This window comes from Embiotoca jacksoni, unplaced genomic scaffold (assembly GCF_022577435.1).
Source record: "Embiotoca jacksoni isolate LCO1_2020_lvr unplaced genomic scaffold, fEmbJac1.0.p SCAF_19, whole genome shotgun sequence".
In the NCBI taxonomy this organism is placed as follows: domain Eukaryota; kingdom Metazoa; phylum Chordata; class Actinopteri; family Embiotocidae; genus Embiotoca; species Embiotoca jacksoni.
This window is the reverse complement of record NW_027185329.1, coordinates 6,217,220-6,242,123: the sequence shown is the minus strand read 5'-3', so window position 1 is coordinate 6,242,123 and position 24,904 is coordinate 6,217,220. Positions and strand designations below refer to the sequence as shown.

At 39.2% G+C, this 24,904-nt stretch overlaps 1 protein-coding gene across 2 annotated transcripts in view; it reads left to right on the top strand.

Moving 5' to 3' along the window:
• The window catches only part of pde4ba (phosphodiesterase 4B, cAMP-specific a), a 164,175-nt gene that overhangs the window by 14,918 nt on the left and 124,353 nt on the right, over positions 1-24,904 (top strand). For both annotated transcript variants that reach the window (XM_069153187.1, XM_069153189.1), the window contains 2 exons: positions 3,859-3,953; positions 19,346-19,584. In XM_069153187.1, the coding sequence (XP_069009288.1) occupies positions 3,859-3,953; positions 19,346-19,584 (334 nt within the window). The remainder of the gene's footprint in view (positions 1-3,858; positions 3,954-19,345; positions 19,585-24,904) is intronic.

Here is a 24,904-nt window from a genome sequence, read left to right as displayed (position 1 = left end):
ATGCCCTCAAGTTATCCTGGAAATGACCTTCTATTCAATAGCAGCCAACAGTAAATGTTAACTGCCTAGTTTGCTGTAAAAGGTAGACAAATGATACTGTGAAAGTGAATTTCACTAAACATTTATTGTCTCATACAGGTGCTGAGTAGTAAGGCCAAAATAGTTCCATGCGTGTAAGAAAAAAAAAAAAACGTATTCGTTTTCATAGGTTTTGCATCTTTCACTTCATTAAGGTGGTGTGATGGGGATTTTATATAATGGTGATATATCCTCAGGGTTGTCCTGTCTGTTCAAGATCCATCTGCATCAAGGGCAAGAACTTTCATTTACCTTTCAATGTGTTATGTAATAAGTCACATATGTCATTTCCAAACGGCAGCATGACCCTATTTGCATACAGCTTAATACAGACATCTTTCTGCATTTTGGAAATTACACTTAAGTTGCTTGAGGTCAGTGAGCCGTTGCTGCCGCTTTCATGGTTATCAGTGTTAACACGCCGGCTGCGCTCATGAATACATCTCTTTGCCTTTGGTTTTGTTGTTTACTATGATTCGACAGCTTTACCTTAATGCTGCGGCTTGCCAAGTGACCATGGCAACTTCAGAAACGGCAGCAAGGACACACTGGAATTGAATGTCACAGGTGTGTGAGTTGAATGAAAGATTCAAGGGGAAGGACACATCGATAAGTAGAAATAGTCTGTGAGCAACATCAGCCTCAAAGTCTGAAAGTGGCAAATAGCAAAACTGGCTGTTTTTGTGGAACGCAGTCATTTCCTCAAAGTTTGAGCTGCAACCTGCTTTGTTGAGATGCGTGACACGGTTGTGTATGTGGTGTGTTGTAACGGCTCAGCGTGGATGTGTGCAGCGTGTCCAGCGCAGTTCATTCCGCTCACAAAGGTCGAGCTACACTGACCAACCAATCGCTGCAAACCTTTGCTTTAACTGACAGATTGATGCAAAACAAATTAGCCTACTTTCTTGTTTGTTTTGGAATTTCCCAAACTGTACGATAATAATAATAACAACAACAACAACAACAAAAAATGGAAGAAATTGATACTCTCTTGGTATGTCCGCTCTAGCTCTTTTGCCAGGTTTGTCACAAAACCACTGTGTGAGTCTCTCAAATGCAGGGATCTACTGCTAGCTATGTTAGCTTTGCAGCTATGGTGGTGCCATTTGGTGCGGGACCTTTGGGAGTTCCTGTGTGGTAACCTGCAGGTACAGCCAGCCGGGCATGTCCACTGACTATAGCTGCAGTCAGAGCTCGGCGGAAAGAACCTCGAAAGCAAATTGACTAACATGTCACCTCATTAGATTAAATACAAAAACTGAAGTGTACAAAACCTGCTGTTGTACGAGGGGTTTTGTGCCAGACCATTTCTTGGATGGAACCAGACATGTCTTGGTGTCTCGACTGGTCCGATGCAAAACTCCTTGTTAAACCACTGATAGTTGTTTTAGAATAATTTTTTATGTGGGATAAATATGATGGATTGTGTTAATTGGGTAGCTTTAACTGTGGAATTTTCTGGGAAGCAGGTTTTGTTGCCTTTGCAGGTCTATCATCGATATTTCCTGTGTTTACTCTTGAAATAAGCCACTTTATGGCCTATTGCAGCAATAAATTGGCCATACAAACGTGAGATATGTAAACTGCTGCCAGGAAACTGCAGAAGTGCGTTTCTCAAATCACCAAACTCTTCTCACGGAGGAAGACCTCATCTCATCTTAGCCAAATCTTCCTGTCTCTGTCTCTTCCTCTGCTTTCCCGTTTTACGCCTCATCCTTCAAACTATATCTTTAACCTCCGGCCTCTTCTCTTTAATTTCATTAAATCATCTTTGACTTGCTTGCTTGTAGCTCTCTTTGCCTTTCTTTGCCTTCATCTTCATCTCATTCTCCAAACCCCTGCTCATCTAATTTTGCCTGTCCTTCTTAAAAACATCCTCTTCACATTTCTCACTCATCATTTTTGTCTTGTTTTTTTGTCTGGCTTTCTGTCTCTGTTGAAGCTCATCTTATCGTCTCTCCCTATACTGGGAAAAGGGACAATCCTGAGTCACAGGGGGAACATATGAGTTCTTGGGGTCTTTTAACGACTGCCTGAATTGGATCATTAGTGAGAGCTTGAATGGCTGCGGAGTTGATCTTTTTTCGCTGCTTTTGAATGATTAGCATGGGGGGGAATTAAAGTGTGCTGAACCATTAAGGCTGCTTTGGGTTTCATTAGCTGGCTGTTTAATCTGCATGTGTTATTGAGAAGAAATATTACAAAAAAGAAAATGTATAATTTGCTGAGGCAGGAGAGAAAACTCAAAGATTGAGAAGATTATTTGAAAGCACCAGGTGAAGAGCTCAGGGAAACATAAAGGCTGCTGATTAGTGCATGTTGTGAGGGAAATAGTGTAGTTCACACGCATGCTCAGTGATCACATCATTACATTGCGTTACAACCATGAAGGTACAAACCCAGGCCAACAAGAATCAAGAAAATACAATTTCTTCAAGAAAGCCAAACTACAAAGCGCTATCAGTAAGTGCCATGTTAAGCGCTACTGAAGTGCTACCTATTCAAGGTCAAGTCGGAAGAGGTGTGTTTTTAGTTTGCGGCGGAACATGTATAGACTTTCTGCTGTCCTGATGTTGTTGGGGAGCTCATTCCACCATTTAGGAGCCAGGACAGCAAACAGACGTGATTTTGTAGAGTGTTTAGCTCGCAGCGAGAAGGCGAAAAGCCGATTGGCAGAAACATCATGTGATGTGTCTTTATTTTAGTTTGTGTTCATTTGTCTGTTAGTATTCCCCTCTCTTTTCACACATATTAAAACACGAGCTGTGTGAAGCGATAAACTGTTTTTTTTATTTTTTAAGTGCACAATATTTTTTGCAGACTTAAAGTAGTCAGACAGCAGCAGTGCTTTTTAAGTGATATTGTGTAATCGTATTACATAATCTGTTTAAAATGATATTCTTACAGTGGATAGAGTTTTTTTTAATTTATCTTATCAATTTTTGTTGGTTTGATTTAAGGTTGTTAGCTTTAAAATATAGATATTTGGCACTATAGTTTGTTTGTTATAAATCAGTTTGATGAACCTGTGACCCAGTTATTCAACATTCACAAAGCCAGATTTTCAAATGGTTTATGTAGACTCTGTACATAAACTAGCACCACATCAAAACATTTGTTGGAGTGCTGACGGCTTTTCTATATCTTGATATTTTGGGTCCTGAGATGCACCTTTCAAGGTCAGAACAACTTGGCGATGAACATCTGTCTGTACTGTCAAAGTAAATGCATGCAAAAAAGCACAGAAAATACAGACGTGCTCGCTATGATCATGTTTGCTCTATCAGTCAGTTATTTCTGTGGGATCTTTAAGAATATCTTGCACATCATCACATACCCGTCTATCGCGGATTTTGGTGTGTTGCACAGGAGTGTCATTGTGCTGATATGTGTCCCTCAGAAGAGCTAAGCTTAAGGCAAAGGAATTTTTGCTAAGCCTTGATCTTACTCCTAGAAACGCGAGCCAAAATAAGTGAGAAAGGCCCTTTCATAAACTTAATATTGATGCAAAGGGAGATGTGTATATTTATGTACACGTGTCACAAAATTGGTCACAATTAATGCAGAAATACCCTGAAAGGAAGTAGAACTTGGACTTGGGAGTATCTAGGATGAGGTGTAGATTAGAATAAAGAGTTAGTCTAGTTTTGTCCTTTGCGGTAAAAAGAAGTCAACTAAATTGCAATGAGTGTCCAAAATAGCACAGTTATACTCTATCGATAATTAACATGAACAGTTTTTATTTGTGATGGATGAATTTTCTATGTTTGTGTTTTCCAGGTTTGCATGTGAAGCTGCTGTGGTTGGACAGCACGGGAGATACTCAAGGAAAGATGAGGAAGAGCAGGAGTGTTCTCACAGTGTCTCCCAACAATGTAAGTCAAAATGTCCCCAAAATATCTCGCCAGTTACATAAACGTTGACACATACCTGACATTTATCAACCCACTTTTGACGGCAGATGTTAGAATGAGCCGTCATTGCTGTTCAGGATCAAGAGCTAACCAAAGGTGTTTTTTTTTTTTACACGAAATGTTCATCAATTAAATAATAGAGACAGGAAAGGAGACATAAACACAGATGAGCAGACAGAAAAATTCAGAGACGGACACTGATTTTTCTTTTAGTTTTTCTCAAGAGTGAGGATCATTAACAATTGAGGCTTTCAAGAAATTGCATGTAGGTTCCATTTAGTTGTGGCTCTGAAGCAGGACAGAGGATAGAGGACGGTATACTTTGTTGTTAAAGCTTTACATTTTTCCGCTCTGTGTCCGTCCTCTCTGCTATGCCTTGCTCTCTCTTCCTCCAACATAACTCTCTTCCTTTCTCTCATCCTTTTAAAACTCTTCGCTCCACACCATTAACACCACACTCCATCCACATCCAAACTGAATGTAAATTGCTTTTGAAAAACGATCACGTTCATTTGTGGGATGCAGTTTTGGGATGTCTGATATTTAGCACATTTATACAGTACGCGCTTACGGCACTGGTCCACTTTGCAGTGGCAGTGGGAGTTTTCTGCTCAAGCAGCCCATAGATGAACATGTGGGTGTGCATTACTCAGTTTTTCTCTGTCACTGTACATGTTAGTTTGAACATTGTGTGCTTTATTGCATTATTGGATTAATTTTTCTCTCACTACATTTTCACTCTTTTCTCTCTCTCCACCCTCTGATCGTGATTTATAAACTTTTTCTTGTGGTCGTGTGATGGTTAAGCTTTCAGTATTTTCCAAAAATGCATCCAAGTTTGTGACTCAATGTTCTTTTAACCATTGGATCACAAACAAACAAGACAAAAACCTAGAGTATTCCTTGAGCAGCTCCCAGACTCTTGAGAAGTGAGCTCGATTAATATGGTCTCACCCCTGGCTGTGATATCGGTGGACCACGCTCCTCAAATTAACACATCCCACAACCACCCTGGAGCCTTCAGTCTATCTGTGTTTTTGTCAGGAACACTGTTTGGAGAGGAGATTTAGAAAAGGGTGTCTGGGTGTGTAAATATTTTAGTAATGATAAAGGTAGAAATAGCTATTGAATGGAGGTGAAATGTGAGAATAAAGAACAAATGAAACAGCTGAGAGTTTTCACTCCACTTTTGTATGGGCAGATGCAGGGGTAGAGGATGATGTCACCTCTCAGGCAATTCAGTAACTTAATGATGGCACATCTAATATTGCAGTGATGTCAACTTCTTTTTTTTTTTTTTGCTCCATAGCACTCATCTGGATCTCAGTCTGATCTTTTGCTTTCTTGTGGAGAGACATAGAAGAAAATGAAACTTCCACTTTAGGGACCAGTGGGGTTTGGAAAACTGATTTGAAGTTCATAAACACATGCATTAGGGGCCATTAACTGTACATTTAATGGTACAGAGAAACACTAAAGTATGAATATTTCCTCTTTGACATAATATTTCTCAGTGTCTTTAGGTTTCCAAGTAGCCTATTTTAGATTAGCAGAAAGACTGGAAGAAGAGGGCAACCAGTCAAATGCTGGATACAAGCCTTGCTGATGGGTAAACTGTTGTTTGTCAAGAAATAGTGACTGTATGATAATTACAAATGGCATAAATCTTGTTAATTAGTGAACTCCATTGGCGTATTCTCATAGGAGAGAGCTGGGATAGATGTTACCCTCTGCTTTTAGTATCTGTATTAATAACAAAGTTGGAGATGAGAGTTGATAGTTTCACGCCCTGACATGAAAGTGGTATTGATCTTCTTACATCCCTCTTTGACATAAAAAGATCAAGTGTGGTGATAAACTATTCCTTTTAAAGTCAGCATATTTGTTTCTGAACTTGCACCTTAAATGACATTGTCATTGCTTGCTTGCTTGCTTGTTTTTGACAGCATTGTGACAAATCTTTGGCTCACTGCAACCTATAACTCCACCGTATTAAATATTCATTCAAATGCGACCAAAATTGCTGCAGACATTTTTTGGATAGTAGATATACATGTTTTCACGGGGGTCTGCAGTGATATTAAGTATCTTCCTGTAACGTGTAGTGTATGCAAAACTTTTTCAATTTCTCCAAAAGTTTCAACTTCACTAAAAGTTGAATTACCATCAACAGGAAAAGGTGGAATTTGAACCATTAATAGCAACCTTGGTGAAGTAGAATCTTTTACCTGTTGAATTAACCAGATTGTAGGTTAGGGTTAGGATTAAGATTAGGATTAGGCTCTGGCTCTGTGTGAACTCCGTGAAACACTTTCTCCTGCCACGACCCGTTGTCTGGTGCCGAAGATAGTCCAGCGGTCTACGACGCTGACCCCCAGCTGGAAACGACCTCATGAAGACACGGGTTTGAGCCCCGCTCAGGTATCACACATGATTCATGGTTTACGGAGGGTGAGTCCCCTTAATAAGCCACACGGTTCACGGAGAGCAAATCCCTATAAGGGTAAGCCACGTGGTTCACAGGGGGGCGAGTCCCTCTCAGGTTAAGACACACAGGTATGGGTTTGTACGCGCAGTCATACTAATACCAAACCAAAGGTCAACAACAATACAAAAGTCCAAAAGATACTTTTTTTTTTCATTGTTAGAGCAGTTGCCTCACAGTGAGAAGTAACTTGTCCAAAATATGACAAAAAAAAAAAAAGTCATATTATGTCGTCCGAAATATTCAAACAAAGTCATAAAAGTCCAAAAAGTGACCCAAAATTTATTTTTGTGTAGAGTGTAGAGTGTAGCCAGGGCGATGCAGCTAAGTTTGATGTTTTGCCATGACACAGTAAGTTGATGTTTAAGGTCAAACGATGCTCCAAACCTCACAAAACTTTGCACATGCCTCAGACACCAACTTTCATGAATTTTTGAAGATGTTAAAGCCGCCAAAAAAAAGGCTTTTTTTTTTTTTTTTTTAAAGAATAAGGAACGAGATCGAGGGAAAAAAAAATTAAAACTGCAAGCGGTAATATGCGGACCCTTGCGTGCTGCACGTCGGGGAGCCGGCGGCCCCGACCCGCTGGATCCCCGACGTGCAGTGTGCGAGGGCCCGCATATCACTGCTTGCAGTTTTAATTTGGTTGTATTATTCTCAAAAGTTAAGAGGGAAGAAGGCATGCTGGGAAATGCTGATTTGTTTGTCCAATGACCTTGGCCCCGTCAGTTGTGACAGGTCATGTTTGTGGGGGTGTTTGGACCTAAGAAAAATATTCATCAGGGGCACTCAGAATAATGTTATGCTGCAGATGAAGGCACTTCAAATATGGTGTTGTCTGTACGGTTAAGAATCAGTGTTTTTGTTATTGTTGTTGTTGTTATGGGCTTGTGTGCATGCATTTAGCCATGTACAGTAAAGCCTGTGTGTTTACAGTAAATGGTTTTCCTGGAACAGTGAGGTTTAGTGTTATTAGATTTTTTTTTTTTTTTTTTTTTTTTTTTTAACAGAAGGAATTTGGTTTAGCTGGTGATGCTTAGCGAACATTGGATTTAAGTGTTGGGTGGATATGTTTGTGAGAGTTTGTGTTAATAATTTGTCCTATCATAACGCTGGCGTTTAGATTGGATTATCTATCATCTATCAAGATGGCGCTGCGGATGGGAAGCGAGCTGGAGCTTTTCGAACTGCGCTTCCATCCATACTTCTGGCGAATGTCCGTTCTCTGGCTAACAAGATGGACGAACTGCTGCTCCTTAACGGAAAGAATCCAGACTTCTGCAGATCTGCCGCCCTCTGCTTCACTGAAAACTGTCTTGGTGAGCACATCCCGGACTCTACGCTTCACCTGTCGGGATTCCACCTCCACCGAGCGGATCGCGTAGCAGAGTTTTTATATAAACGAAGGTTGGTGTACAGATGTCACAGTGTTACAGAAATCATGCAGCCCTCACTTGGAGACCCTGATTATAAACTGCAAACCGTTTTACTCGCCGCGGGAGTTCTCCTCGGTTATTCTGATTGGTGTTTACAAACCAACCCGAGGCCGTTGTCCGTGAGGCGCTGCAACACCTGGCTGACCAGATGAATAATGTGGAGAAAATCTATCCGGACTCCCTGCTCATTGTTCTTGGGAATTTATAACAGAACAAACCTCAGCCACGAACTCCCACAATACAGACGGCATGTTATGTGTCCCGTTAGAGACACAAACACCGTGGACCACCGTTACACAGTCATAAAGGACGCCTTTCGCTCCGCTCTCCGTGCAGCCCTGGGACTCTCTGATCACCGTCTGGTTCGTCTCATCCCGATTTACAGGCAGAAATTCAAATTAGATAAGCCTGTGGTCAAGACTGTGAGGAGATGGTCCAATGAGTCAAAGGTGGAATTACAGGCCTGCTTTGACTGCACTGATTGGAGTGTTTTTGAGGCTGCAGCTACAGACCTGGATGAACTCACCGACACTGTACATCAGTTTTTGTGAGGACATGTGCGTGCCGAACAAAACCTCCTGCACATACAACAACAACAACAGCAACAACAAACCCTGGTTTACAGTAAAACTCAGGCAGCTCCGTCAGGTCAAGGAGGAGGCTGATTGGAGTGGGGAGAGATTCTTGTACAACATGACAAGGAACGGACTGGCGAAGGAGACCAAGGCAGCAAAGAAGAGCTACGCTGATTGGCTTAAAAACAGCTTTTTAGCCAATGACCCAGGGTCAGTGTGGAAAACCCAAAAACCCTTTCAGACAACAAGTCACCATCCCCCCACACTGTGGGAAATCCCCAACTGGCTGACGACCTGAATATGTTTTACTTTAGGTTTGATAAGCCCACTTTCACATCCCTCACCCACCCGGACATCAAACAAAGGCCTCCTGGTGATTAGGGTTTGGTATGCACAGGGAGTGTTTGACTCCAGTCTTGTAATGTTTCTCTGTGTTATTGGACTGTGTTGTGTGGGGTAAATAATGTCTTAACGCCCCAGACCTAATGGCCTCATTCCCATGAAGATCACATCTAGTCAGCGCTGATCTGATCAGCATTGGCTCTTCATCGTTGTGTGTCTCCTTGTCTGTATGAGTACTCTTGAATACATGCCACCATTTGTATGTGACTCTGCATATTTTGTGTGTTTCACCTTAACTCCACAAGTGAATACACACTTAAAGGTACTCTGAGCATTCGACTGACCTTTTGCTCCATCTGTTAAAAATCTATTTCCTTGTGTTTGCATGAAAGTGTTTCTGCATGCATCACTTTCATCAAGTTGTTCCACATCCTATGATATATCCATCTTCGGTGTTAGCATTAATTTAACCTTTTAAAGTCTCTTCTCATTAATGTTTTTAATTGAATAAATATTTTTGAATTTGAATTCAAACCGTTGATTAACAGCGCGGATTATGTATTATTTAATAATATCTAAATATGTATATTCTACAGTCGTACAATATAAAAATGCAATGACCTAAATAATAATCAATGTCATTAGGATGCTTATTGTGAACGATTTTGACTGAATTCACTTAAACGGAGGCTTTTTAGAGCCAACCTCAGTCCTTGTCTGTCCTTCTCACTTCTCTCACCATCCATCTCTTCTGTCATCCTACAGCTCTCCCGCACGCTCCCACTCTGGCTGTTGAGCTCGTATTTACAGGGAGCGTGGGTCAAACTGAACAGCTGTTCATTCTCCAATTAGACTTGGAAGCTGAGGGTTGAATTTTAGCCAGCACCAGTTCATCGCTTTTTCTCTCCTTTCTTCCTGTTCTCTCTGTTGTGGCCTGCTCTCATTCACATTTTGTCTCTTTTTAATGACCTCTATCTCGACTCCCTCTACTGTTTCTGTCCACGCACGCACACGCACACGCACACGCACACGCACGCACACTATAATCTTCCTCCATCCTCCCTCTTCTTTCTCTTTTGTGTCTGCTCAGGAGGAGTGATGCTCATTACCAGAGCAACTATAACTCTTCTGCCGTGGCACCCAGGGATTATATGGACTGTGAACTCTTGTACTTTGCCTGTCAGTCTATCGCCTGCCATTGTTTTGACAACGCTGTTTCACTCTCTAAATGTCCTCCTGCTACATGTGGTGCTTTCTGTTCAATAAGCGGTTGGTATATTAACTAGGGATGGGTCACGGATTTCCAATAGTCGTTTTAATCTCCAAAATCAATTAGTACATGGGCGAATATTGGAAAAAAACAGCAAATAGTTCAGAGCAAATTTCGAATCGTAGTTTTGATTGAAATACCCATGCCTAATATTAATTGTAACAACACATCATATATCTGTCTCTCCAGTATATGCCACTTTTCATCGGCTCTAAAATTACTGAAAGTGAGAGAATACTTCAGTAGAAATCAGAAATCTCATTTAAAACAAAAATTACATTTCTGAAACAAGTTTATAAAATGAACATAGTCAAGTTAAAGTACTTTCAAAAGCCATTTTTTTAATCAATCAGTTAATCTGCAGATTTTGCATTTGTTTGTTTTCTCTTTTTGTTTGTAAAATATCCGATAATTGTGGAAAATGCCCTAAGAGTTTCCCAGGAGGTAACATGTTGTCTTAAGATGTTTTGTTTTATCTCAGTAAGAGATCAGTTTCTATAGATATCTAGTCTACTGTCCTGTATAATGAAGAAAAAACAAATCATCACATTTGAGAAGCTGAAACCAATAAATGTATCAGGCATTAAAGAAGTGCAGAAAGCCCAAACTGAGATTTTAGGAATTTGTTACCAAAAATGATTAAAAAAAAAAATATTTGTTTTATGCCAAACCTCCCATCATAGCAGAGTTCATGAGTTTTCACACCTGCAAATTATTCTCTCAATTATTCAATACATTTTTTGTTTCATAAAATGTTGGTAAATGGTACAAAATGGCCATCATAGTTTTTCATTTTGAAATATTTAAATTGTTTGCTTTGACAGTCTAAAACCAGGAGATAAAATTAGTCACATCCACATGTCATGTGGTCTCAACTGGTCGAGCCCCAGAGACATTTCAAAATAAAAGCACAGCAGCAGAAATGTTGTTGACTTCAAAATAAAAGTTTGACTTTTTATTTTCATGACTCATGATTCACTTTTGGGTCATGACCAGTTGAGAATTACTGATTTAGACCAAATAATACCTGAAATCATCAATCGTCATACTGGAGAACATGCTATATTGATGGAAAGGGTGCAACTCTCCATACATCAGTTTACGGGGGCCCATATTTTTATGTAGATATGCTGCCTCTCTATCAGGTGATAACATAATCTTTCACAGGTATTAATTTATAACACAGGATGAGATTTTGGTCATTTTATTCAACCATTTGTTGACCTGTTTTAGTACAACACCAAAAGCCCTACATTAAAGCGTAAATGGAATTATAAAAAAGGCAAATAGCTCCATTAAAGGGAGCGTGGGGGATGCTTGAATCAAAGACAAACAGATGAAGAGGACGGATTCCATCTGGATCTCAGTCTGTTTTTCATTCTCTGTTACATCTCCCTGTCATCCCTGTCACTCCAATAAACTGTCCGTGCATGCATACCAAATAAATGAAGCTGAAATCATTCGAAAAATGGCCTGCAGCGAATTACACCCTGCGTGTTTTTGTGCTCAAATCCCCCCGACAAGCTAAATTTATCACACGTCACACATTTAGCTATGGAAAGGGAAAGTAGGCAATTTATTTTATCTCTTGTCGGAGACACGGGGATCAGGCTATTTCACAGTGATAAAGAAAAGATGATGATAAAAGAAAGAAAGGAGGGATAATAATTCACCAAACAGTTTTATTAATATCCTGTTCCTCTGTCAAGCCCAGAAGAATATTTCATCACTTTTAGCAGCCTATAAATCAAGCAAATGCAGTTATTGTCCTGAAATGGCCTTTTATTCAAAGACGGCAACACTATCTCTTTCGTTGCTGAAAACATGAAAAGCTTTTCCTGAATCCAAAGTCTTATTACGTTGTTTGAGTTTTGTCTTTTAAATCTCTCTGATTACTTTAACTCTGTTAGATATTAAAATGTGTTTAAAAAACTACAATACAAAGTTTCCAGTCTGAAGATAAAATTTCAAAGCATCCATCTTAAATACAGCAGAATCTAAACACACAGTGTCACTGATAAAGTATATAAACCAACCACTGTTTGTTTTATTCTTCCATGAAAACATGCCGCGAGCACATTTAGCCGCAAAACATGTTCCACTTGTGTTTGCAATTTTTTAAAGCACAGATGGATGTTTCTCCCCCCTGCGTATAGAAACTGTGCAGTACTATACGTACAATACAAAATGCATATGCATCTTGCCAGACACTATGCTCATCTGTGGATGAATATGTCTTATTTTATACAATACTAATCAGTCTCTTTCAGTCGCTCTCCCAGTGCTCTCCTCCCTCCCTCTTTTTTTCCACTCTCACTCCTCTTGCTTTCATTCTCTTCAGCTATCCCTCCAATCCTCGCTTTCTGTCTGCCTTATTCACCTTTCTCGCTAAAGTCCTTCTTCTTGTTCTCTTACCACAGCTGTTCCTGCTGTTATCCTCTCTGTTGGACCTTTTCCCCTTCCGTTCCCTATCAACAGCCTGTCTTCCCTCTCGCACTCCTTGTACCTCCTTTTAACTGATGGGAAGCAGGTATTTTTTTTTTCTTTTTCTCTCCGCTCATCTCCTCATGTCCTCGCTGTTGTTTTGTTCCCCTGGTGTCAAAATGGCAAGAGTGTGGAGGGATTTGAGTGTTGGTAAGTGCAAGTGAGAAATGGGAAGCATGTCAAGGATGCCCCGTGAAGTATTACGCTTACAGTCTGAGAAAACTCGCAAATAACACCAATATTTGTTTTAAGGAAGCAATTTTTTTAACAAGTAAACATTTCATTGTCCATTTAGCACAAAGGGAAACAAAAAAATATATCAGTTAAGTGAATGGTGCACTGACAATACTATTTCAAGTTTTTTCTCTTCAAGTATTTTTTTTTTAAGTATTCCCCAAAGAAATTCCAAATACGTCCAACTCATGGACACAGACATTGTTGTGTAACGGTATCTAGTTATTTGACTTCACTGTTTACACACTACATCTGGACATCCCACAAGGATGATGCCATTAGTGCGGCAAGTAAACAGTTTTTATTTTTATTTTTATTTGTGCAGTACATATATTTTCAATAATGCATGTCAGTATCAGCCTCCACAATTGTGTATCTGTTGGGCTATACTACAAACCATTCAACATGATAAAATGTCAACTTTTACATCATAAGGAGAGGAAAGCTTGCACTCCCAAAAAGTCCTCCTCGTTGTTTTTGTGCCTAAACCTAACCAAACCTTTATGATAGCAATCTCGCATCGTAAAAAGGTATTATTTTTTAACAGTGATTCTGTAGCATATCTCCTGCCACCAATACACTCCTATGGGTCAAATCAAAGCCTATATGGCTTTTCAGGTGGGAGGACTTGTTGATCTGCAACTACTGTGTAGAGAAACATTTTCTTTGTTTTAAAGGAAACCAGTACTGTACCAGTACAGTAAACAGTTAACAGATTTTTTTTTTTTGCCGTGTTATAAAGACATCATGCTCCATTTCTTGTAAACATAGATGACCTTCCTGTTCGTTTCTCTGCAGAGGATGGTCATAAGTCCCTTGACAGCAAAAGGTTGCTTCAGGTTTCTCTACTATAGTTTTTCTGGAGTGAACAGTCTCAAAAGGCCATGACATATGTGTTGTATGATGTGATATAAATTTAGTGTTGACAAGGCGGCAGAGGCATATTATTGTCTGGTATATTAATCTTATCCAGCCACTGAGGCCTTGTGACCTGACTGCTGGGACTCTTGCGCTTACGCAGTTGAAAGGACATTATTCTCATTTGTATGACGTGTCTGTGTGTGTGAGACTGAGTCCATCACTGTCTCGGTACTTAGTGGTTCCAGGAAGGAGGCCATGGTGGTAGTGCAGTTAATGGGCTAATGGACGTCTGCGCCTGACCTGTCCTGGCACGCACGCACGCACAAATGTGCCTGTAGTAAATCTGCAGGCACTACTGTTGAACTGTATAAACCTTTAGAAGCACAGTTGCTTGAAGACCTTGCCTTTTTTCTAGTTTTCCCTTCTTTTTTTTTTTCTTACCAAAGTTTAACTTTTAAACAGCTCGTGCAAAGAGCTCACAAACAGCTGGTACATTCACAGTTTTATGGATTATAACAGCCTAGTTAACCGCATATTATGAAAGATTTACTTGTCATGTTTAACATAGTTTGCACAACACAATAGAAATGAGTTGTTAATGTTTACAGCTCATAACTGCCAGCTGTAAGTGTTACATGGCTAACTCAGCCAACTGACATGGCTGTTATATGATCTGTTTAAACTGAAAGAGGGTAAATGAACTGTGATCACATATCTGAGCAGACATTTGATTGAAGTACTGTTTAATAATGCTGAAAGATTTAAAATTGAAATGCATAAATAAGCTAAGGCAGTCAAAGTTGTTGGCCTTTCCTCTGCGTTGGAGACAGCCCTCCAGTTCAGTTTTATTCATGGTGTAAAATAATTGTGGTGCCAATACACTTTACAATTATAAGGGCTAAAAGCAAATACAAACGACCACATTAAAACGTCAGTGTTAACAAAAATATTAAAACAACATGCAATAGTAGCATATAAATGCAAATGCATGGTAAGCAAAATAAAGAAGGGAGTGTTAATGCATCATGGGAGGCCCCCCAGACAAACAGCACGAATCTGGGACACCTGAGCCAGACCTAACCATCATGAAGAAAGTTTACATATAAAACAATGGGAAGCAGCTGTGCTGCTCTTTAGTAGAGTTGGGCAAGTAAACCAGATCTACCTTTGCAAACAGCCAGTTACTGTTTAAAAACAGTTCTGCTTAAGTGTAAATCTGAAATTTCCTTTACAGCCTTTTACATTCAGAGGCTGATACCACTGTTGGAGTTAGATCCTGTTTCAGCGTTGTTTGTTTTAACTGATCATCATATTCTTCTACGACATTACTAAACTTATAATGGTGCAACCAATTTGAGTAATTCTTTTGAAACTATCTAGTAGATACTAATAACTTTCATATACAAACTCAGTAATGGATTTACAAATATCTTGTGCAGTGCTATCGAGTTTGAAAAAAAGACGGGAATTAGGAAAGTTACAAAAGAAAGTAGGAAAATGACTGAAGTTGTAGTCACAGCTTTGCATTTACCAACTATATCCTTGAATTTCTATACCTTTCTATGTTTAGTGATTGAAAACCTGGTCACAGCTTTGAGTCTGATGACTCATCAGACCGCCTTAATTGCTGTAGACTTTTAATCCACACAACTCTATATTGTCTTTCAGTCAATCAAATACCCTGCTACCTCACAATTTTGTGAGGAAAGAAAGTAAAAGACTTATTTGTGTATAAAAAGGGGGAAATGACTCCGATTCTTTCAACTTTCTTTGCAATCATGGGGTTCTTCAGGCTAAACATTTTCTTCCTGTATGAGATCATGGCTCATGTTGTTTGGCTCTTATTACAATAGATGAACTACAAGGTAAATTATGTCTTGAACAATTTACGAAAGTATGCAGTTAATCAAGATGCAGATTAAATACAACCATCACAAATTGATCCATGACAGTATGAAAACTGTTGTCACTTATAATTAATTATAAGAGTGACTAGATTTGACATGAAATTCAGTATCGCTGTAAACAACAGTTTCTCCTCTGATATTTGATTACCCACTCTGATCATTACATACTTTCTACTGCTCGGGCATTTCTTCTGTGTTATATGTAATCTTTTCTCTCTCTATGGCCTTCTCATCGCTCTAATATCACCAATCTCCCTCCTTCCTTTCTTTCATATTCTCTGCTCAGCAGTGCAGTTCTTATCACCATATCTCACTTTGCCCTTGTCTTTCTACCAAACTGTCTCCCCTCTGAGCTGTCAGAGAAAGGTGTTATGGTCTCTTTCTCCTTTACTCATGACTCTTGGGCTCTCCAGGCAAATTTCTCTCCACAGCATCAGAAAGCAGAACTTTCTCTGTTTATTTCTGTCTTGCTTTTTTTCTTGCAGAGGCCACTGCAGCAGAGCCTATTTCAATATCATATCGTAAATCATTTTTTACAGCTTTGTATTTAATTACATAATGTGTCTACCTTTTGCCATATATTTAAACTCGAAATAGTTTGTTTATATGCTGATTATTTAATTATTACACTATTTGTCTGAAATTTAGATGCTAATTTTGAAAGGAACAAGGCATAAGGAGAAATACATAAAAATCAGTCTTGTCCTCAATTGAATGTGGTCTATGTTGAGGCCACTAGAGGGCAGGGCACGCTAATAGTCTGTGCAGGTACTGAGGAAATCGAGCAGTTTAATTCAGGAATAATATTTATTGTCCTATCATACTGAATGTAGTTGTAGGTGGCCTTTTGAAAAATGGAAAGTCTAAATTTATACACTCACATATTTGTAAATAATTTTTGACAAATTTACTAAATAAAGGAAAAGATTTGTGTCATAAGATGAGAAATAAATGGTAACGATTATAGAAATATTAAGACAAGAAATTGACCCCGCATAATTTGCAGGCGGAGAACCTGCATGCTGCCATGATTGAGCGATTAACTTTAATATATTAAAGGGAAATTGTTCGCAGTGTGGGCCCGGCGGCTAAACATATAAAATGATAAAATGCAGACTAAAAACAGTGAGACACACAGTCCAAACATAATTTATCAGGCAAAAGAAAGGGCAGCCCAGCACGCAATGCAATACAGCTCCAACCTGACTGAGCTGATTTTGACCAATCATGTACCAAGCTGACTGAAGTTACAGTCAGTTACAGTTACAGGGATCAAGTCCAAAAAAATGCAAAACACAGAAAAGAGTTTTACATTGTGAATTACAACACATACAATTTAGCAGAATGAAAAAGCGTGGCTTGAGGCTATGAGTGCGAGTTTGCTGTGCTGTTTTACCACGAACATGCAAGCTGAATAGTTTTTACTCTCCTTGTTTGCCATTAGCGCTGATTGAACAGTCAGAAGTTGTTTGGCTCCATGAAGCCTCGGGGATGGAGGGGGCGGGGGGTGGGGGGGACAAGTCGGCGCCCACACAGCTAAAAGTAAATGTACAATAATGTGAGGTTGCAATCCCTCCATCACAATTTCCTGCAATTTGTAGTTAGTTTGGTAATGCACAGAAACCACGAGTAGGCAGAGAGCAGCAACTGGAGCCAAGAAGAGCTGCTGTGAGAGCTGTATTTACTGGGAGGGGTGCTCACTACTGGAGACCCAGTAGGTATCAAGCATCTCTAAATGGCTAAAATGGAAAGACCGCCTGGGTCTACCACTACCATGTCTAAATTGGTTGAAATATTGTTGTACTTAATTTCTTCTGCATCAAATTTGGTAAAGTTGCAGTTCAGAATTTCTACAACACATTGAATTACATTAGTGTTCACTAAATCATTGATATAAGGCTGTTATTTACTCTCAAACTTGGAACTTTAAAGTAGAAGTCAAATGTTTTTGCTGGGTTTTTTTCAAATCATACTCTGGCCTGGTAATGGGAACAGAGAGACTTATTGTATTTCAAAATCCTCCCAAGTGTCCCTCATCCATCGAGCCCAAGGTTGTCCATTTTGGCATTACAGTTGTGAAATTATTAAATATTGAGTTTGGGGATGTTTTTTGCAGGCGGAAACTCCCAAAAATAGCCTACGGCTTAAGTGGTTAATTACTCTGCCTATAAAATACCAGTAAAGAGTGACAGTTTCCCTTCACACTTTCCTAAAGCCCGAGGTTGTATTTTCAAATGTCCAACCAACAACCAAAACCTAAAAATATTCACGTAAGACGTAGAAAAGCAATAATCCCTCACAGGAAAGATGCTAGAACAAGGGAATATTTGTTTTCTTTTGTTTCAAAATGACTTAAAATTTCTCTTTGCTTTGATGCCTGAAATATGCAGAAAATACTGTCACTTATTTCTTCATTACATACTACTTAAAAAATAAAAAGAAAGACTTAATTTTCTCTGCTTTAAAAAAATAGTTAACATAAATTCAACCATGAGAAACTAACAACAGGTACATACAGGTCCAGTGTAATTGGGTGTCACCATGGTGGTGTGTAAAATCTTCTACATTTTGCCAGTGCAGGTGATTTTTCTGCATGCACATCATCTGGTGCTACCAGGTGTCCTTTTTAGATGCAGCTATTTTAGCCTCTAACTATCCCCTGTACATGAAACCTGAGCAACCGGAAATGAATGATAAGCACAGCTCACATTTAACTGGGAGAGTTTGAGTGGTTTAGGGAAAGAAAGAATTGACCTGATTGAATAACTGATATTTTTGAATGACTGCTGGAAGAAGAGTGGACAGAAGCCAAGGGGTGCATTTTCTGCTCCATGCTAAGTGTGTAAAAAACATATTTTAGTCCTTCTCAAAGAATGAGAATAATTTCTTGAGCTGCGTCTGAGAAGCTTGATAAATATGGATATCAGAACTGTGAACACGAGCTGATGAGATAACATCCAGAGGAGAGTGGCAGAGACATATAAAAGGTCTCGGAGTAATGTTTCACCGCTTTGTCTTGTTAGAGGTTCAATGTACCTGTAGACATATGATATTTTCATTACAATACACAAATATTACCAAATAGAAACACATGCTTCATTTTACTCTCCGTCTTCTGCTCATTTGCAGTTGTCTAGATTTATCATGCCCATCAGATTTACATGTAATTAGATTGTCTGGCTGAGGAATAAACATGGCTATTTATGCCCCGCAATCAGTTTTCTACAGACAGCGCAGCCTAACAAGACAAATTAAGCCAGTAAATATACCAGACAAGTTGAGGCTTCACAGGAAGGATGAGTGAAGAGATGATGGGGAAAAAAATTTCATAGAATCATGTGGGATTCATGCTGTTTATATTTTACAAGAAATGGCTCAGTGGATCTTGTTTGAAATGTATTTAAGCAATCATAAGAAAATGGTAGATGTCGAGCAATGTCTGGGTACATTGTATGGATGGAGATTTTGCATACAAATTGATAATTGAAAAGAGGTGTGTTTGTGCCTTACACTGTGACCCCAGTTTCAGTCAGGAAATAACCTATGGCGCCACTTAGTGGGCAAACAGGTGATGAAGTGGGAAAAACACAGGTATTTAAGCACAAGATTGTGTGTTTTTAATAAAGGCAAGGCTCACCCTCCCTCACCTAAATGAATATGAATGACTAAATGAATGAATATCTTAACTGTATTCTGTATGTATTCTGTATTTTATGGACATACCTCCTCTTTCATGTCGTTCTTTCTGTCTTCTCTCAGGACACCAAAGAGCCTCCGGACTGCTGCCTCAGTGAATCTTTCACCGCTCCTTCCTGCACGCTGGGGGTCGACCTACGTCGGGGCCGACGGCGTTTCTCGGGCAACCTGCAGCTGCCTCCGTTGTCATGGCGTCAGGGGGAGAGGTCGCGGACACCTGACGATGAAATCATGGCAAGGCCAACATCCCTGCCCTTTGGAGCTCCTCCCAGGATAGACATCACACCTGTGGATCCTGAATAGTAAGTGGACAGTAAAAACAGAAGGCTGAGTTGGTTTCTATTCCTGAAAAAAACAAAAACAAAACATAATGAGCTCATGTTGTCATGATTACAGTCAAACTATACTAATCTGTTGTTTAATGCTGCTTTTCTAATATTCTGTAAGGTCGACATTCACCTCAATACACTATGTACATTTTGAAATGATTTAAATTTAAGTATATTTGCCTTACTCCTGAGTCATTACCAGGACATACAGTACTGGACAAATACTTTGTCACTTTAGATGTTTAGACTCTTGTCCATCACTGGAAACCATCAGGGAGGCGTCTGACCCAAATTCACTCTGCAGTTTGTGAAAGCAAAAGTCCAGGTGTGCGAGGAGGTCAGGGAGCTCAGGGAGAAAAGTTTACAGTTGGCCTCAAAAAGATTCTCACAAACTTTCATACAACTCCTGCTGTCACTTAGAATTCCCTCTTATATATTATTAATATAATATACAATTATTATAATATTGTTTTCTCATCTAAATTGTGGTGATAAACAATCATCGCTTGCTGGATTGTGGTGAGAGACATGTTTTTTTTTTAGTGACTGAAGGGCACCGCAGTCACGGGGAGGTGGTCAGGGTGGATGGTGGGCGTATGAAGCATAGCACTGTGACTCCAGAGACCGAGCTTCACATCCTGATTCCTGTCTGTTGTTTGGTTTTAGAAAACAAAAGCTCTTTGATTGAGGTAAGGGAAAGATTGTGGTTTTGGTAACTATTCTGTCTCCAGTCATTGTGGAGGTGTCAGCGGGAAGTCAGTATGGGAATATTAGATTCTTGGACCATTGCTATGAGCCCTTGTTACTGTATTCTTCAAGTGTATTCTTGGTTTGCATTAGTCTAAGTCAAGGTTTTGACTTGTCACAGGCTGTAGTTGAGATTTTCTTGATCAGAATCTTTTGGCACATGGGCGATGGAATATTTACTTGAAGTACTGAGACTTTCTTTTCATGTTTTTCTCTGCTTCTGGAGTTCAGAGGGAACTATTGAACATTTTATATCACGACTGAACAGCTTTAGTTGCTGAAAACAAAAACAGAAGAAATGTTTATAAAATATGATACATGTTTTAGATTAAATTACCAGTTCAAATTTATTTGATGATTTATTTACCTTTTCCAGCCAATGAAGTCAAATATTTTATGGTTCCAGCTTCAAGGAAATTAGCAGCTGATCAATAATGATAATAATCATTAGTAAAAGAAAAGAATTACAACGAGCTCACCCTCAACCAGTTGAACTTCATGCTTAAATGTATCTGCAGCAATAATGTGATGAAGTAACAATAACAGTCAAAGGAGACATTTGACTAAATTGACACTTTTACTTGTTGTTTTTCTGATTATAGTTTCACACTTTGCAGTGCATTTTTACAGTTTGATGTGAGTACTTATACTTGAGTACCACTGGTTATATCTGCTTTTTGTTGATGATATATGACACTGAAGCTGCAGGTGACCATAACATTTTTATATGTTTAAATGTGGCACTCAAAAGTTAATTAGATTTAGCTTGAACAACTAATCAATAGAGACAGACTTCAATAATAGCAAACCATCTACCCCTCAGTTATGTTGTAGTATAGACTGGGCTTCAGAATACCTCCTTGTATCAGTGACTGGTCTTTCATGTTCATTCACCCTGTTGAAGATGACACTGCTTTGTTTAGTTATTGATGCACTTGTGCCTTCAGACAAAGTGCACATGCTGGGCATTTGTTAACAGCAACAGGGACAATGTTTAGTTTCAGTCAACACAAACAGACACACACACACACACACACACACACACACACACACACACACACACACACACACAAACAGCGAGTGGCCAGGTCTTTGTTTAAGCCGGTTGTCCAGTCGTGTCAAATTCAGATACGCTTTTACTAAACTAGTTAATCATTCCTGATTGGCCCTGCACGTGTGTGTGTGTGTGTGTGTGTGTGTGTGTGTGTGTGTGTGTGTGTGTGTGTGATATTAGTAAAGATCGAGCCAGTTGGCAAACACTTTAATTGCCAAGTCTTATTCCTTTCAGATGAATGCTGGAAAAGCTGGTGTTAATCAGCAATGATTCGCGTTGCACTTGAGTTTATATGGTCTATGTGTGCTGTATTTACAGAACACGTGTGTGTCTGTGCTCTACAATAACTTGCAGAATATTTTGCGTTGTGAAGGGCATGGTTTTGATAAAAAATAAATGTTGCTGTCAAAGAACATTTTAACATTTACATTGTTGGCTGGTGAATTATGTCTGTGGCCAGTTAACAAAAGAAGAACGTTCCCCTCAAACAGTTTCTTTTGAAAAAGTCAAAATGCCTGGTAAAACTCTTAAATGTCACATACAGGAAAAAAAAAAAGAAAGAAAAGAAAATGTGTATATATACTCCAAAAACTGGATAATAAAAAAAGTAACTATTTTTCTTGTCTGAAACCTTCATAACAATTAAAGATCATTTCTGTTTTATAATGTTTTGTGACAAGTCACATCAAAATCCTGCCATTAAACTAATTCCTGCAAACATATTTGTACACACAAAATCCAGCTTAATGTGTGGAGAAATAAATAACTGCAGTTTCTATTACATCCAGAAGAGTGCAGTGTAATGATGCTGAGTGGATGCAAAAATACAGACGGATGACAAAGCTGAATAAATGAGAAGAAAAACATAGATGCCTATATTTTCCATCTGAATAACATACTGTTGCCTTTTGCATTGAACAGGTCTCAGCTCAGTTTAACACCTTTTTTTGACTGACGTGTTACTCAGGGATCTTCATCAAAACACCACATGAGGGAACATATTGTTTGGAAGAGATCCATGTCCTCTAGTTGTAGATGCTTGTAGCGGTGAAAGACTTTTAATGAAAAACTGTATTTAGTTGTTTTTCCCCCTTTAATTTGTAACTCATCTGAACATATATATTTATATTATTTTATTTAGTTTAATAGGATCTGATGATGACTGTAATTTTTTCTGTTAACAGTGAGTTTATTGCTGGCAGTGCAGTCCGCTCTGGCACCTGCAGGCTTTATAGCAGGTGAGGTGTGTCAGTTGTCAATGACCGGTGATAGAGGCAGACGTGTTTCCCTCTTGTGCTTTTCCCTCCCGGTCTTCTTTCTATTGCGGCATCACTGCTACAAAACATGATGGTCACCTTCCTGAAGATCCTTAAGTCTGATTACTCTTTCTCCCTGCGAAGCCTTGAGCTGGTAGATGTTTCTGTGTTTGTGTATTGTATCTGTTATCCATCTGTAACACAAATTAAGTCGAAGTCATCAGCCCATTTCCCTCTGGTCCCCCTCCTGATCCCCTCTCATTCTACTAGTGCTTACTTAACAGCCTTTGTCAATGTTTGGAGGGAGGAGGAGGGAGCAATAAGTTATTTTGGGATTCAATTATTTTTCTTGCTGATGTACACAATTGTTTCTCAGCTCAGTGCCCCATGGATTGATTGTTGAAACTGTGTGTGTGTGCGTGTGTGTGTGTGTGTGTGTGTGTGTGTGTGTGTGTGTGTGTGTGTGTGTGTGTGTGTGTGTGGCTAGCTGGGTGTGTTCACACCGCTGCTTGAGCAAAGCCTGTGATGTTGCTGAAGGAAACTCTGAGTGATTATCAAAGACTGAAAGTCTGGACCGACAGTATCTGTGTGTTTATGTGATTATCCTGTGCATGTATCGCAAGCTCGCATCTGCACTAGAGGTACAAAACAGTTAGCCGTCAGCACCTTTTTTTAATGGAATGTTTTAAATGACACAATTCAAATACATGTTTGGAATATAACTTAAAATGTTTCAATGTTTACACTGTTAAGTTTTGACTTGCTTCGCATTGCTGTCATTTGAAGGTTTTTTGATTGCGATAGCGTGCTTTCAGCACGTTTTAATTAAGGGTGATGAGTGGTCAAATATTGTTCCACAGTGGCCCAACACTGTCTGTTGGCCAATGGAGGCTGCATGAGGGGCCGTGTATGTAAAATCCTGATGATGCAGTGAGACTATATTTGGCTTCACATTCATTTAGCATAAGGCAGGACATGTTTACTTCTGGTTGTGAACTGATCTGCCTCCTTCATGTCACACAGACTTCAAGTCTGATTGAAATTTCACAAAGAAGAAAGAGTGGATGGATGCATCATTCCAGAAATATTCTTTATAACTATACAACCAGCAGAGAACGTTGAAGGCTTCTTATCTGTGGTGAATTTCAGGTTAATGACAGAGGTTACTGATATCAATGTGAAACCCATATAACATCACTGAAGCATTTTCTACACCCATTAGTCCACTAGAGGGTACCGTGTCATGTATTTGGCTACAGGCTAGGCATGAAAACTCGGGTGCATTAAGTCTAGCTACTGATTGCTATCCTCTAGTAGACTGACAGGCATATTACACACTCACACCTCTTCTCACACCATTTCCTGTACCTGCTGCTTTTAGCCACCGTATGAAAGTACTACTTTTTGCTTCTCGTGTTCATGTATGCTGAAAACAACTCTCGCAGAAGTTGATTCAGCGGCAGTGTTTACACAATACAAAAGGTCAATGCTTAAATTATTTATTCTGCTTGCACCAACACCAAGAATATTTTGTTCTTTAAACCTATTATTAGAGTCAGTGGAGATGTTTCACCATTTAGAAATGTAATTTTAACATAAACTGTGAAAAATTCAAAAAAATAAATAATACAGGAGTACAATTCAGTAAAAGATCAGCATTGTAATCAAAAACGCTGATAGATAATAAAATATTGTTTTGCACTGTAGTTTCACATTGAGACATGTGTGTCAAAAATAGAATTATAATTTTTAGCAGTATAGTGCATTTAACTATTTAAAGTTCAAACTGGTGCTCACTGTTATCTATTGTGATAAAAGTTCTAAATGTGAATTAAGTTACCCTTTTCAGATGTTTGTCCAAACTTGATTTGAAACTATACCTGGATGTGTATTGAGTCAGGGCGACGCTGCCAGATGTCAGCACTCTGTGTACTTTCTTTGTGCGGTGTGTTGTTAAGCACTGTCCTCTCTGCTGATGATCCAAATACCCAGTGGGTATTTGGATCTTACACCTTTCATTATAGTAAGCACAGACACAAAGGCAGACAAATTACACATAATAGTTGTATTTGTGTTATCATGTATTTCTAGTAATTCATTTCCTGAGTTGTGTGTACAAAGTGCAACTCTGCTCTCAGTTGAGGTGAGCATCATTTTCCCCTGCCCATAGACTCAGTCAACATGCATTTGATGTCTCAACAGGATTTTATGTGATTATTGGATTTAGTTAGTGAAT